Raw genomic sequence first — 12391 nt, forward strand, 5'->3', positions numbered from 1 at the left:
TAATGGAAAAATAATAATTTTCAAGAGGAAATAATGTTCAATGTTAAAAATTGTAACAACGCTTGTTATTCTGTTTGGTTTCAGAATGGGCAGCCCCTTCACACATACTTGCCATTAAGAATGATATAGCCATGCTGTTTGTTCTTTAATTAGTTTTCTAAACACATAAAAAACTAAACTGAATAAATCAAAATGACCTTTAAATTCCCAGAATTACAGCCTATTTAAATGGCCTTAATAAGGTAATAATAACCCAAGCTAATGGTAGTTCTACTTCTCTACCCTGTGTCTTGCCATGTGATATGCTACGTTACTAATTTTAGTGTGATTACAAATTATTCCCATAGTTCAGGTTTAATACAGTATTGATGTTGTTACTAATATAGATTTGTCAGTAAAGATACAAAGAAAAGTCAGTCCCACTCAATGTTAGCTGACAAGTCAAAACAACTAAAAGGAGAAAGAAACCACGAGGGAAAAAAAAACAAGAAAAAAACTGCTGCCACCTTACAGATTAATACACAGGGGGAGAAAGAAGTACAAGTGAAAAATAATAATTCAATTTCATTAAAGGTGTACTTAACCTGAAATACAGAATATAAAGGGGGAGAATTGTTACATGTAGCACATATCTACTATTACTGTGTTTCTAGAATGAGAGCAAGTATTTACTGCTTCTGCTATGCCCTTGTGGTTGATGTCATCCATCAACCATTTCACTGGTGTGAATCCAGTAAAATTTAGTAGTTTTTATCACGTACCTTAAAGCAGAATTTGATGCAGAGGTATCTGATATTATATGGTTACTTTTTCTACTATTTATCTGGAAAATCATACCAGTTCTGCATACTTTTTTTTTTTTTTTTTTTTTTATGGGCTTGCTTGGCCCTTGGTTCAACCAGTTCTGTTGCGTTTTTGTCTTTTACCTACAGCACATATATCTATCTCTGAGCTGAAATGTAACAGGTACCATAATCCCTGGAAAATGATGTTGTTGCTTGCTAGATCCCAATTGAGTGCTGCAGCTGTAATGTAGATGTAAAAGCTCATCTCTCCTGTTCCACTCTAATTTGAAGACTAACAAGTTAATGCAAACACAGATGGTCTGAAATAACCTGTTTGACCATGCTCTACACCAGGAGATAAATGAATATGTATCTATTTACCAGTTCACAAAAAGCAGTCATACTGATTTTTAGTTCTTAGTTTCCCAAATTTCTGTCCATTCAGCTGACATTTAATTGATCAGGGAGCAAAAGCTCCTCTGGAGAATTGAGTTTCTTGCCATTTCCTTACCTGTGGAGTATTCCAGGAGCAATAACAGACATTGCCTAAGCAAAAGGTTTGAGTTATCCTCCAAAGTTCAGTCCAGTACAACTAATATCTCTTACTTTACCAGAAAGCATTAAAAGTCATGTGTGTTAAGGCTCAAGCATGTGAATATGAAGGAGTAACAAATGTTCCTGTGTCAGCTCAGCTGGGAAAACTCACGTGTATTTACCCTGTAGCAAATGTGAGGTAATATGCACTAAGCTTTTAAAAGAAAGGCTTTACCCTACTTACCTTGTATTCATCCAGGACTAAGAGAGTCTACATGGATTTGTTATCACAGTTTAGCTCACGTTTTTAACTAATTACATAAATAAATGATTTGTGCACCTGGCACACTAGGCCAGATGTTGTTCATATGCATAATAAAGAATCCTATCTTGCCTGCAGAACTTACTTTTTAATCAAACAAGGCAAAGGGTGGTTGTTATTCCCTATTTTGCAACAGGGTGAACAGATATGCCGTGTGACTGGGAAACTGACTTGTCCTAGGTAGCACTACTAATCCGAGGGAAGACACAGGACTAAATTCAGATATCTAATGAGATAGCTATGAAATCATCTTTCTGATCAGTAGGCTTTCCCACCAGAGTAACTCCCTGGGTTTTTTCTCAGTATTATATGAGAAAAAAATGAGAGAAATATCTAAGTATTGGAGAGCAGTATCTGAGCTCTAGAAATATTTCACTGCTGGTGGCTCACAGGAGTCCTCTCTCAAATGCATAATTCGACAATTATTACATAGTGATAAGGGGTTATGGGGATAAAGAATTCAATGGGGTTTATGGACCATCTCTTGCAAGTCATGGATTTGTGTCAAATGGGAAGGAAGCTCATTGCTAGCATAACTCTCTTTACAGGTGTGCTCAGCACCTGCTAGGAAAGTGGCTTAAGAGCAACACTGAAATTGGTTTGGTTACATTCAGGCTTCTGCTTACCCAAAATTCAGAAGAAATCAAGGAAAATATTATAAAAGGATTGTTGGTTTATTGTACCTATTAAAAGTGATATCTTTAACATCCTCTGCAAAAATCACCAACAAAAACCTTTTCTACTGAGGAGAATCCAAGAAGCTCAATTTGCAGCCGTGTATGCTCACTACTTTACAAGATCCACAGCTTATATAACAGCCTGGTCTTGAAAGTGGTACTTATTTGCTTTACTACAGATAATTAAACAAGCAGAAAAGGCATGGGAATTATGAGGAATGCCCAGTAGGCAAGCATGTGTTTTTTGACCTAATAGTTTACTTACTGCTGTTTAAATCTCATCTTGTTTTGAAACAAATAAATAAATAAATATAGTATTACAGCAGAGATTAACAACAAGTCTAAGAGAATTCCAGAGCAATTAGGTTTGCACTTGAAGAAAATTCTTCAAACTGATGTTTCTCATGCCCTGAAATTAAAAAAAAATAGCAAGAAATATTGAAAGACATCAATTTTTGTCCTTCTTTCATCGCAGTGCAACCCTTTTCCTTGATCCCAGAGATGAAAAGTACCTAGTAAATATACATATATGTACTTTCCATACAGGTCATGCTGCATGCCATCCTAAGTTTGCCCCTTAAATTCCCTATATGAGTATGCTGAAGATAAAGTCATGGATAGTGCTTCCCTTTTGAATATTTGCTGCATTCAATGAGCACTGTAACAAATCCTTAGAAGGGGCATTTTTTTCAGGCGTTGATTTTCTGAGGTCTTTTTCCCACTTAAATTAGTGGGGGTTTTTTGAATATGGGAACATATGCTGACAAATCTTATTCAGTAGAATAAAGAGAAAGAGAAGGGAACTAAGTGGAGGGAGACAATACAACCTAGTAAAAAAAGTAACAGACTTGGGGGGATCAGGAGACCTAGATACTATTCCCAGCTCTTCCCTGCAGTGTGACTTTAGGCAAGTCTCTGAGCAAGCTTTCCCTCACCACTCTGCTGTCCATATCTTAAACTCTTCAGAGCAAGCACTGTCACTGTCCTTTGCTGCATGTTTCTACAACTCCAGCTGCAAAGGAACTATGTTCTGCACTGGAACATCCTACAAACAGTAATTGAAGTAAGCTTCCACTTGTCAGTGAAAATGTTAATCTACCTTTCTGTAGCCATGTTGGAGTTTGTACCTTTGTGCCTCATAAGTTCTTTGTGCAGTTCAGTTCTCTGTACCCCTTCCCCACCTAATTGTTATTCATCCCTTGCCTCACAGTCCCTGCACCCCAGGTTATTTTTAGCCCCTCACAGCTGTGTGCCACTCACCCTTCCCGCCAGAGCTGTTCTCCTCCCCTTTCCTTCCTGATTGGCCTCCACTGCATGACCTTGCCCCTTACCTTCCCTAGTTACTGACTTGGATTGGCCAGCTGCGCCTGGCCACCCCCATTTCTCCTCCCCTGACTGTATCCCTTATAACCCTGTGCAGACCAGCCTCTGGGCTCTCTCTGGGTCTCTCTGGCCTTTCCTTAGAAGCTCAGGAGTTGGTGAATAAACTCCTTCTTGCCTGACCCAGAGAGTGTCTCTTTGTCCTTCTCCTTCATTGCTGCGATATTCCAGCTAGTCTTTGGTGCCTCCCAAGGCCAAGGACCCACAGGGGCAGAGTTGGCTTGCTCTACCTGCCAGCTCGCCTCCCAGATTCTACGCTGTCTGCGGTGCAGAGCTAGCTGGAGGCAGTGGACGGAAGGTCCAGAGAAGACACCGCCGCAGCGCTGGTGGCGCCCACTGCGGGGCCTTGGACGAGGCGTCAAGACCCCTGCGGAGCGGATTGGCAGTCCCCTAGATTAGGTTAGGAGACTGTGAAGAGAATCCTTGGACGTCCCATCACCTCTTGGTGAGCAGTCCTTTCGGGGAGGCGCTCCCAGAGGATCGTGAGGGCAGCCGGCAGCTGTCACACTCCACTGCCGGTCCTTACAGAAGGAGAATCCCCTGAGACGGTTTCAGCACCCCCTTCAGGAGCCGAGGTCCCTCTCCAAGGTTGGTGAGTGGAAAACATTTCTTCTTTGCTGCCTCCCTTGGCTGCGGGGAGAGCGAGTGCCATTTGGCACGGCTCAGATTGAGCGAGGGGAGAATCAGCCCTTCGGCTGAGGAAGATCGCGCGATCCCGGGGATTTGGATTTTTCGGTCCTTCATCCTCGGTTGGTGGCCCTGGAGTTTTCAGTTCCTTTAGTTGATTGTCTCCTTTGTGTTGTGTGTGCGTGGCCGTGGGGGACGGCACGCAAGGCTGTCAGTTTGTTTAGTGCTTCCGCGCGTTTTTGCTGACAGTGAGGTTTTCTTTTTGCATCGCGCCCCGTGTTTTGAGGATAGCAGCTGTAGAGAGTGTGTGGTGTTTGCGGGTTCTAAGCTTGCGGTGTTTTTGGGTTTTGTGTTTCCTTCCGTTATACTTGTCTCAGGGTGAAAGCCGCTTTTTAACACCAGGTTTTGAGAGACATGGGTGCGTCTCTGTCAGCGGCAGACAAAGAAGTCTTTTCTGTTTGCGTCGCCTTGCTTGAAGCAAGCGGCGCCAAGTTTTCCAAGACCTGCCTGAAGAGGCTGGTAAAATGGCTTGGCAAGGAATTCCAGGAGGTTTCTCGGGACAAAGTCCATTGTCTCCGATTTTGGGGAACAGTGGAACAAAAAATTGTAGAATTCGGCTAGTCCCGGGGAAAAGAGGCGAAAAAATTTTCATATCTGGTTTTGCAGTTGAAAGCTGCGTTGAATAATGATGAGTCCCTTGCCAATCCATTTACCAGGCGGTCTGCCCCTTCTTCCCCATCCCCTAGTCCTATCCCTGGTCGTTCCCCGAAGGGAATTCTGAAGAGAGTCGGGGTGCAAAAATCCCCGAGCTCTGCCTCTCTCAAGGATTCCCGTTCCCCCAGCCTCAGTAGTCTCGGCCAGACTGCTGAGGATTCCTCGGACTGCCCTGGCCAGGCAGTCGGGGGATCTGCCCGTACCTGTTATCCCTCATCCCCTCATCCCCGTGTTAGTTTTAATTTAACTGCGTCACAATCGGCACAAAATGGCGGCTGTGGTGCAGAAAATGGCGGTCACTCAGCCTCGTGGTCGTCATCCCCTTCCCCCAGTTCTTCATCCCGAAATCCCTTTCGTCCCACCCACCCTCCCTGTTCTCTGACCAACCCTTTCCTGTCCCAAACCCCACCCACTACTCCGAAGTTCCCACCCTCCCATCCCTCCCATCGACCCGCCCAGGATGTGGAGTCATCCCGCCCATTGCCCTGCCCCGGAAGGAGGCCATCTTGGTTACCTGATTCCCACACTCTCTCTTCCGGTTCCCACGGTACCGGACCGGAAGATGACAGTGCCTGGGATCCTGAAGTGGGACTGTCAGTTGCGCCAGTCACTTACCGGCGGCAACGCGGTAGTGATGCCCCAAAATCCCATTGGTTCCCGATTGGCCAAAGTGTAATTCGTGAATTGTGTAAGGCGCACAAAGATTATTCCAGGGACAGTCCATACTTCAGGGGTCTCCTTCACGCTGAGCTTTCCTCCTCAACGGTGGTGCCCTTTGACCTCAAGCAGCTCTTTGCTTGCCTGATGGGTCTTTCAGAGTTTAAGCTCTGGGAGACAGCCTTCAGGCGGCTGCTTAAGGACAGACTGCCCACACTGTTGAGTGACGAAAGCACGGCAACTGACACCCAGGGCAATCCCATTTCCCTCTCCCTCCTCTTTGGGGAACTTCAGTTCTCCACCCCGCAGATACAGGCCTCACTCATCCCTGTCCCAGTCCTTCAAGTGGTTAAAGAGCTTGCATGCACTGCGTTCTTTGCTTTGCAGCCTCATGCGAAACTTCCCCCCATTACTTCCATCAGGCAGGGTCCTCAGGAATCCTACGTGGATTTCGTGGACAAATTAACCAGGGCGGTCGAGACGCAAGTTAAGATGGTTTCAGCGCGTGAGCATGTCCTTTTGGAATTGGCTTTCTTAAATGCTAACGATGTCTGTCGGCAAGCGATTTTGAGTCTCCCCATAGATCCGCCGAGGACACTTGCTGACATGCTCCAGGTCTGCGACGCCAAGGTGCCCTATCTGCAGAAGCCGCACCTTCCAAGTGTGTCCAGACCTCACCAGCCCTCCGTTCCTGCCAGGCTCAAGGTTGCAGAAGCAAGGACCCCTTCTCAGAAGCCTGCAGTGCCGCCTCGCCGCAAGCCTTCCGTCCCAGGCAGTCGCAGCGGCAAACCCGGGTTCTGCTACCACTGCAAGCAGCAAGGACACTGGGCAAATGAGTGCCCCAACAAGACAAGGCCGGCAACTCCCAAGTTGCAGCGGGGGGGCAATCCTTCAAAAAACTAGAGGGAGAGCGTGGGTCCGTCCAACGTGTGGACCCCAATCGGGCGGACCAATTCACCGGCACTACATCTGCCGGGAATAAAGGGGGGTCAAACAGGACACGACACTTCACCGGACGTGACATGTTCAATCAAAGGCTGTGACATGGCTTTACCCAGTTCACTTACTTCTTCTTTTCTGCATTCCTGCAGCTTGCACCTGACATCGGGACTTCACCTTACCGGACCCAGCTGGTCTTTCATCGACGTTGATTCGCTGGACACCGACGCCTGGCCGCTTCGCCTTGGTAAGTTCATCATCGTTGGTGATTGCAAATTTACTCCGCCTGAGATTGAAGTGTATCCAGTGATGTTTACGAACGGATCTGGTGCCATCGGTCTCTGGGTGTGCTGCACGACTCCTCTTATCTACCTGCCTAGAGGGACAGTGATTGCGCAGGCAATCACATTTTCTGACACACCGGTCACTGTCAGTTCAGTCCATTCCATCTCTCCTAGGCACAAAATTATCATTCCATGTACCATCACTTTGGGCGATGAATCGGTGGATAGGGGATTGGTCTTTGACACAGGGGCGGATGTGACCATCATCCCTACGAAGGATTGGCCGTCACATTGGGCATTGGAAAACGCGCCAGTGCCAGTCCAGGGTGTAGGAGGCATTCAATTGGCGAAACGTTCTCAGAGCATGGTGGAAATTACGGGGCCGAAGGGACAATTGGCTTCCGTGCGTCCCTTTGTTTTAGACTATGAGGATCCCTTGATTGGGAGAGACATGATGGCCCAGTGGGGGGCAACAATTGACATTCCCGACCCCTCACACTTTAGGGCGGCGGCTGTTGGACAGCGCCCAACTCAGAAGCTGAATTGGACGACAGATACTCCAGTTTGGGTTGATCAATGGCCGCTTTCGAAAGAAAAATTACAGGCGCTGGAAGAGCTCGTGAAGGAGCAATTGGATAAAGGCCACATTGTGGAGTCCACGTCGCCGTGGAACTCCCCAGTCTTTGTTATCCGCAAAGCGGATGGCATAAGGTGGCGTCTCCTTCACGACCTCCGTCAAATTAATAACGTCATTCAGGACGTTGGGTCTCTCCAGCCTGGGATGCCTTCCCCAGCCATGCTCCCTCGAAATTGGAATCTGGCAGTGATTGATATAAAGGATGCCTTCTTTCAAATTCCTCTGCATCCAGACGATGCACCGCGTTTTGCTTTCTCGGTTCCCACCATTAACCGAGGTGCCCCAAGGAAGAGGTACCACTGGAGGGTCCTCCCTCAAGGGATGAAGAATTCTCCAGTGATGTGCCAACATTACATCGCTTCCTTGCTGACCCCTGTGCGTGCAGCATCGGAGGGGGCTGTCATCTATCATTACATGGATGACATCCTCATTTGCGCCCCAACAGATGAGGAGCTTTCACAAGTGCTTGCCCGTGTAACGGCTTCGTTAGTTGCTGCAGGGTTCGAGCTGCAGGACGACAAGATCCAGAGGATGCCACCCTGGAAGTATTTAGGCTTGGAGATCACCAGGCGGACCATTGTGCCGCAGAAATTGGAGATTCGGGCACAGGTCCGAACCCTTGCGGATGTCCATTCCCTGTGTGGAGCCTTGAATTGGGTAAGACCCTGGTTAGGTCTCTCCACGGAGGACCTTGCTCCTCTTTTCAATTTATTGAAAGGGGGGGAGGAGCTGAGTTCTCCCAGGCATCTTACCCCAGAGGCATACACAGCGCTAGAGAAGGTTCAGCAGGCTATGTTATCACGCCAGGCTCACAGATGCGACCCTGAGCTTCCCTTCAGGTTCGTCATCTTGGGTAAGCTCCCACACCTCCACGGTGTGATCTTTCAATGGGACACTCGCACACACACACGCGAGAAGGGTCGAGGCAGGAATGATCCTCTCTTGATTATAGAGTGGGTCTTCCTCAGCCACCACAGACCCAAGAGGATGACGAAACCAATGTTGGAACACCTGCTTCAAGAGAATGAAGCACTCCAATTTGCTCTGGATTCCTTTACGGGCCAAATTTCGATTCACAGACCGGCCCACAAATTATTCAATTCAGATGTGAACTTTACATTGGCATTAAAGAGTGTACGGAGCAGGAAACCGCTCGAAGCTCTCACAGTTTTCACGGACGCTTCCGGGAGTTCGCACAAGTCAGTAATGACTTGGGTGGACCCCAAAACTCAGCAGTGGGAGGCAGATATTAAGACAGTTGAGGGTTCCCCTCAGATCGCTGAGTTGGCTGCAGTCGTGAGAGTCTTCGAGAGGTTCCGCGTACCTCTCAATTTAGTTACCGACTCCGCCTATGTTGCGGGGGTGGTTTCCAGAGCTGATCAGGCCGTATTGCAGGAGGTGTCCAACAAGGCTCTTTATGAGCTGCTCTCGAAGCTGGTAAGGCTTGTCTCCCACCGAGAGCATCCTTTCTATGTGATGCATTGCAGATCCCATACCGATTTGCCAGGGTTCATTGCGGAGGGAAACAGGAGGGCAGATGCTCTCGCTGCCCCTGCTGCTGTGGCCCTGTTGCCTGAGGTCTTCAAGCAGGCACAAATCAGCCATTCGCTCCACCACCAGAACGCTCCTAGTTTGGTGCGGCGGTTCCACCTTACCCGCCAACAGGCTAGGGCGATTGTGGCGTCGTGTCCGTCCTGTGCATCCCATTCGGTCCCCACTCTCCATGCTGGGGTGAATCCGCGTGGATTGAGTGCTTGTGAGCTTTGGCAAACAGACGTCACCCATGTGGCGGCGTTTGGAAGGCTGAAATTTGTCCATGTGTCGGTGGACACCTTCTCTGGCCTTGTGTATGCGTCTGCCCACGCAGGGGAGAGAGCGGTTCACGCCATCAGTCATCTGATCCAGGCTTTCTCATTTATGGGCATTCCCAAGGGCCTCAAAACCGACAATGGCCCAGCCTATGCTTCCAAGGAGTTCGCAGCTTTCCTCCAGCAATGGGGAGTGGAGCATAAGACAGGCATCCCCCACTCTCCCACAGGGCAGGCAATTGTGGAGAGGACTCACCAAAATCTGAAACGAGTCCTTGACCAACAGACGAGAATGCTAAAATTGGAAACCCCCATAATTCGGTTGGCCAGAGCACTTTATACACTAAATTTCCTCAATTGCACTTTCGAAAATTTTAACCCTCCGGTCGTGAAGCATTTTAATATGCACGATGACTACCAGCCTGGGAAGAAACCGCCGGTGATGGTCAAGTCGCCTGAAACAGGTCAGGTGGAGGGACCATATGACCTCATGACGTGGGGGCGCGGGTACGCCTGCGTTCTCACGCCCTCTGGGGCCAGATGGGTTCCCTCAAAATGGGTCAAACCTTTCACAGCCAGGTCACGAAGGCGAGAGCGAAAACCGGTGGAGGACGTGGAGCCACTGCATGAAGCTCCACAGGTCAAGTCCGCGGCCTTGCGCCGTAAACGCAAGGTTTCATTCGCAAACCCCCTGGAGGAGATCCGGGAGATTTCTTCCTGCTTCCCACATTCTGAACCTCTCCTTCCTGAATCTTGGTTTACCTAAGTCAGTGACTATTCCCTATAGTTTTCGTTGCAGACCATTGCCTTCGGACTCAGGATGTGGAGCCTCCTGACTGCCCTCCTGGCGTCGTGTCTCATCGCCATCGGCAAAGCGTGGATCGCTTTGCGGGAGCTGCCGGCGACGATGAGAGACTGGGTGGACGGCGTCCTCGGGCGTTGGGGGGTACCAGGCTGGGCTCAGCCCTTGGTCCGTTGGCTTCTTATCATTTTGTTTCTCATTGTCATCCTCATCCTTGCAGTGAAGGCAATCAGGAAGGGAACTCGCAGGCTGGTCATCGGCGCGGCAAATTGCCCCAGGAGAAGCCTTCACCTTCTCCTCCTGATCTCCTGCGTGGCGAACATCGGGCACGGTTGGATCGTCCCACAGCCAAAATCAAATGTCTGGGCGACTCTCGCCAAGGCCTTGGGGCAGGACCATATCTGCCTTAATCAGGCCAGTGCTTCCGACCCAATGTCGACGTGCCTAGTGGGGATTCCATTCACCGCTGCGGAAATGCCCAGAGCGCTTGTTCGCGCGGTCAACCAATCGCTTCGCCAAGCGGATGGGTCACACTCCGTCGTCCTTGAAAATGGGCATCCGGACGCCAATCCGTTGGTGGGGTGGAGGAGATTTCTGCAGGACCTCCCAGTCCTGTCGGCCGAGCCTCCCGAGCTTGAGCTCTTGGGCTCTTCCAAGGCTCAGGTTTGCGTGAGGATCGACCACCCTCCGCAGTCTCCATCACTCCCCTCCGGCAGGGTTGTGCTGTCTGGCACCGCGCACCAGGAGGAATCTTGGTGCGAGAGGCTCGCCAAGATATCAACACCGATATCTTGTGCCACTCAGCCACGCGAGCTGCCCGCCGGGGTGTTTCTCATCTGCGGCGATCGAGCCTGGGCGGGCATCCCCTCTCGCCTTCTAGGAGGTCCGTGCACCTTGGGGAGACTGGGACTGTTCACACCCAACAAGACCCAAATTATGAATTTGAAAGAAAAAGAGAATGGTGCACAAAATTCTGGACTCCAAAAGCGTGCAGTGAAAGATTTGGAGCCTGATTGCGACACAGAAATTACTCATTGGTCAAAGTCCAAAGGTGTCGCAATCACGATTTTCGCACCATGGGTCGCCATTGCCAAGACCCTGGGCGAGCTTGGACATCTAGAATGTTGGGTCGCGAAACAGGCGAATCTTACATCCCAGGCCCTAACAAACCTCCTAAAAGACGAGGAAATAACTAGGCAAGCCACCCTCCAAAATCGGGCGGCCATAGATTACCTCCTCCTCTTGCACGGCCATACGTGCGAGGAGTTTGAGGGTCTATGTTGTTTTAATCTTTCGACTCGGGCGGTGAGCACCCAGACACTTATCCAACAAATGCAAGAGCAGGTGGGACAGATCCGACAGGAGACCGATGACTGGCTCTCCAACCTGTTTCAGGGCTGGGGAATCTCTGGCTGGGTTGGATCTATTTTAAGGTCTGTTTTAATGGTCTTTGTGGTTCTTTTAGTGGCGTTGGCTTTGTTTGGTATCCTTAAATGCATGATCCTGAGACTGGCCTCCAGCACTCCCCCCGCGCACATTGCCATGGCCTCCACTCCCGTGGAAATCCCGCTGGATGAGGAGAGCGGCTATCCTCCTCCTGGCCCTTGGCAAGAACCTAAAGACTTCTGCGCGGATTGTGGCAGCCGACACCACACTGAACTTTAAAAACAAAAAAGGGGGAGATGTTGGAGTTTGTACCTTTGTGCCTCATAAGTTCTTTGTGCAGTTCAGTTCTCTGTACCCCTTCCTCACCTAATTGTTATTCATCCCTTGCCTCACAGTCCCTGCACCCCAGGTTATTTTTAGCCCCTCACAGCTGTGTGCCACTCACCCTTCCCGCCAGAGCTGTTCTCCTCCCCTTTCCTTCCTGATTGGCCTCCACTGCATGACCTTGCCCCTTACCTTCCCTAGTTACTGACTTGGATTGGCCAGCTGCGCCTGGCCACCCCCATTTCTCCTCCCCTGACTGTATCCCTTATAACCCTGTGCAGACCAGCCTCTGGGCTCTCTCTCTGGGTCTCTCTGGCCTTTCCTTAGAAGCTCAGGAGTTGGTGAATAAACTCCTTCTTGCCTGACCCAGAGAGTGTCTCTTTGTCCTTCTCCTTCATTGCTGCGATATTCCAGCTAGTCTTTGGTACCTCCCAAGGCCAAGGACCCACAGGGGCAGAGTTGGCTTGCTCTACCTGCCAGCTCGCCTCCCAGATTCTACGCTGTCTGCGGTGCAG

At 49.4% G+C, this 12391-nt stretch overlaps 1 protein-coding gene across 1 annotated transcript; it reads left to right on the forward strand.

Annotated features, from left to right (window-relative positions):
• Nucleotides 1-6776: 6776 nt before the first annotated feature.
• On the forward strand, nucleotides 6777-12158 carry LOC134563899 (uncharacterized). Its single transcript, XM_063422313.1, has 2 exons — nucleotides 6777-6882; nucleotides 10164-12158. The coding sequence occupies exon 2, from the start codon at nucleotides 10185-10187 to the stop codon at nucleotides 11829-11831; it is 1647 nt and encodes a 548-aa protein (XP_063278383.1). The 5' UTR covers nucleotides 6777-6882; nucleotides 10164-10184; the 3' UTR covers nucleotides 11832-12158.
• Nucleotides 12159-12391: the final 233 nt, after the last annotated feature.

This window comes from Prinia subflava, chromosome Z (assembly GCF_021018805.1).
Source record: "Prinia subflava isolate CZ2003 ecotype Zambia chromosome Z, Cam_Psub_1.2, whole genome shotgun sequence".
NCBI lineage: Eukaryota > Metazoa > Chordata > Aves > Passeriformes > Cisticolidae > Prinia > Prinia subflava.

Excerpts from the sequence above, each read along its gene's own strand:
- LOC134563899 (XM_063422313.1), top strand. The coding sequence starts at position 10,185 with ATGTGGAGCCTCCTGACTGCCCTCCTGGCGTCGTGTCTCATCGCCATC.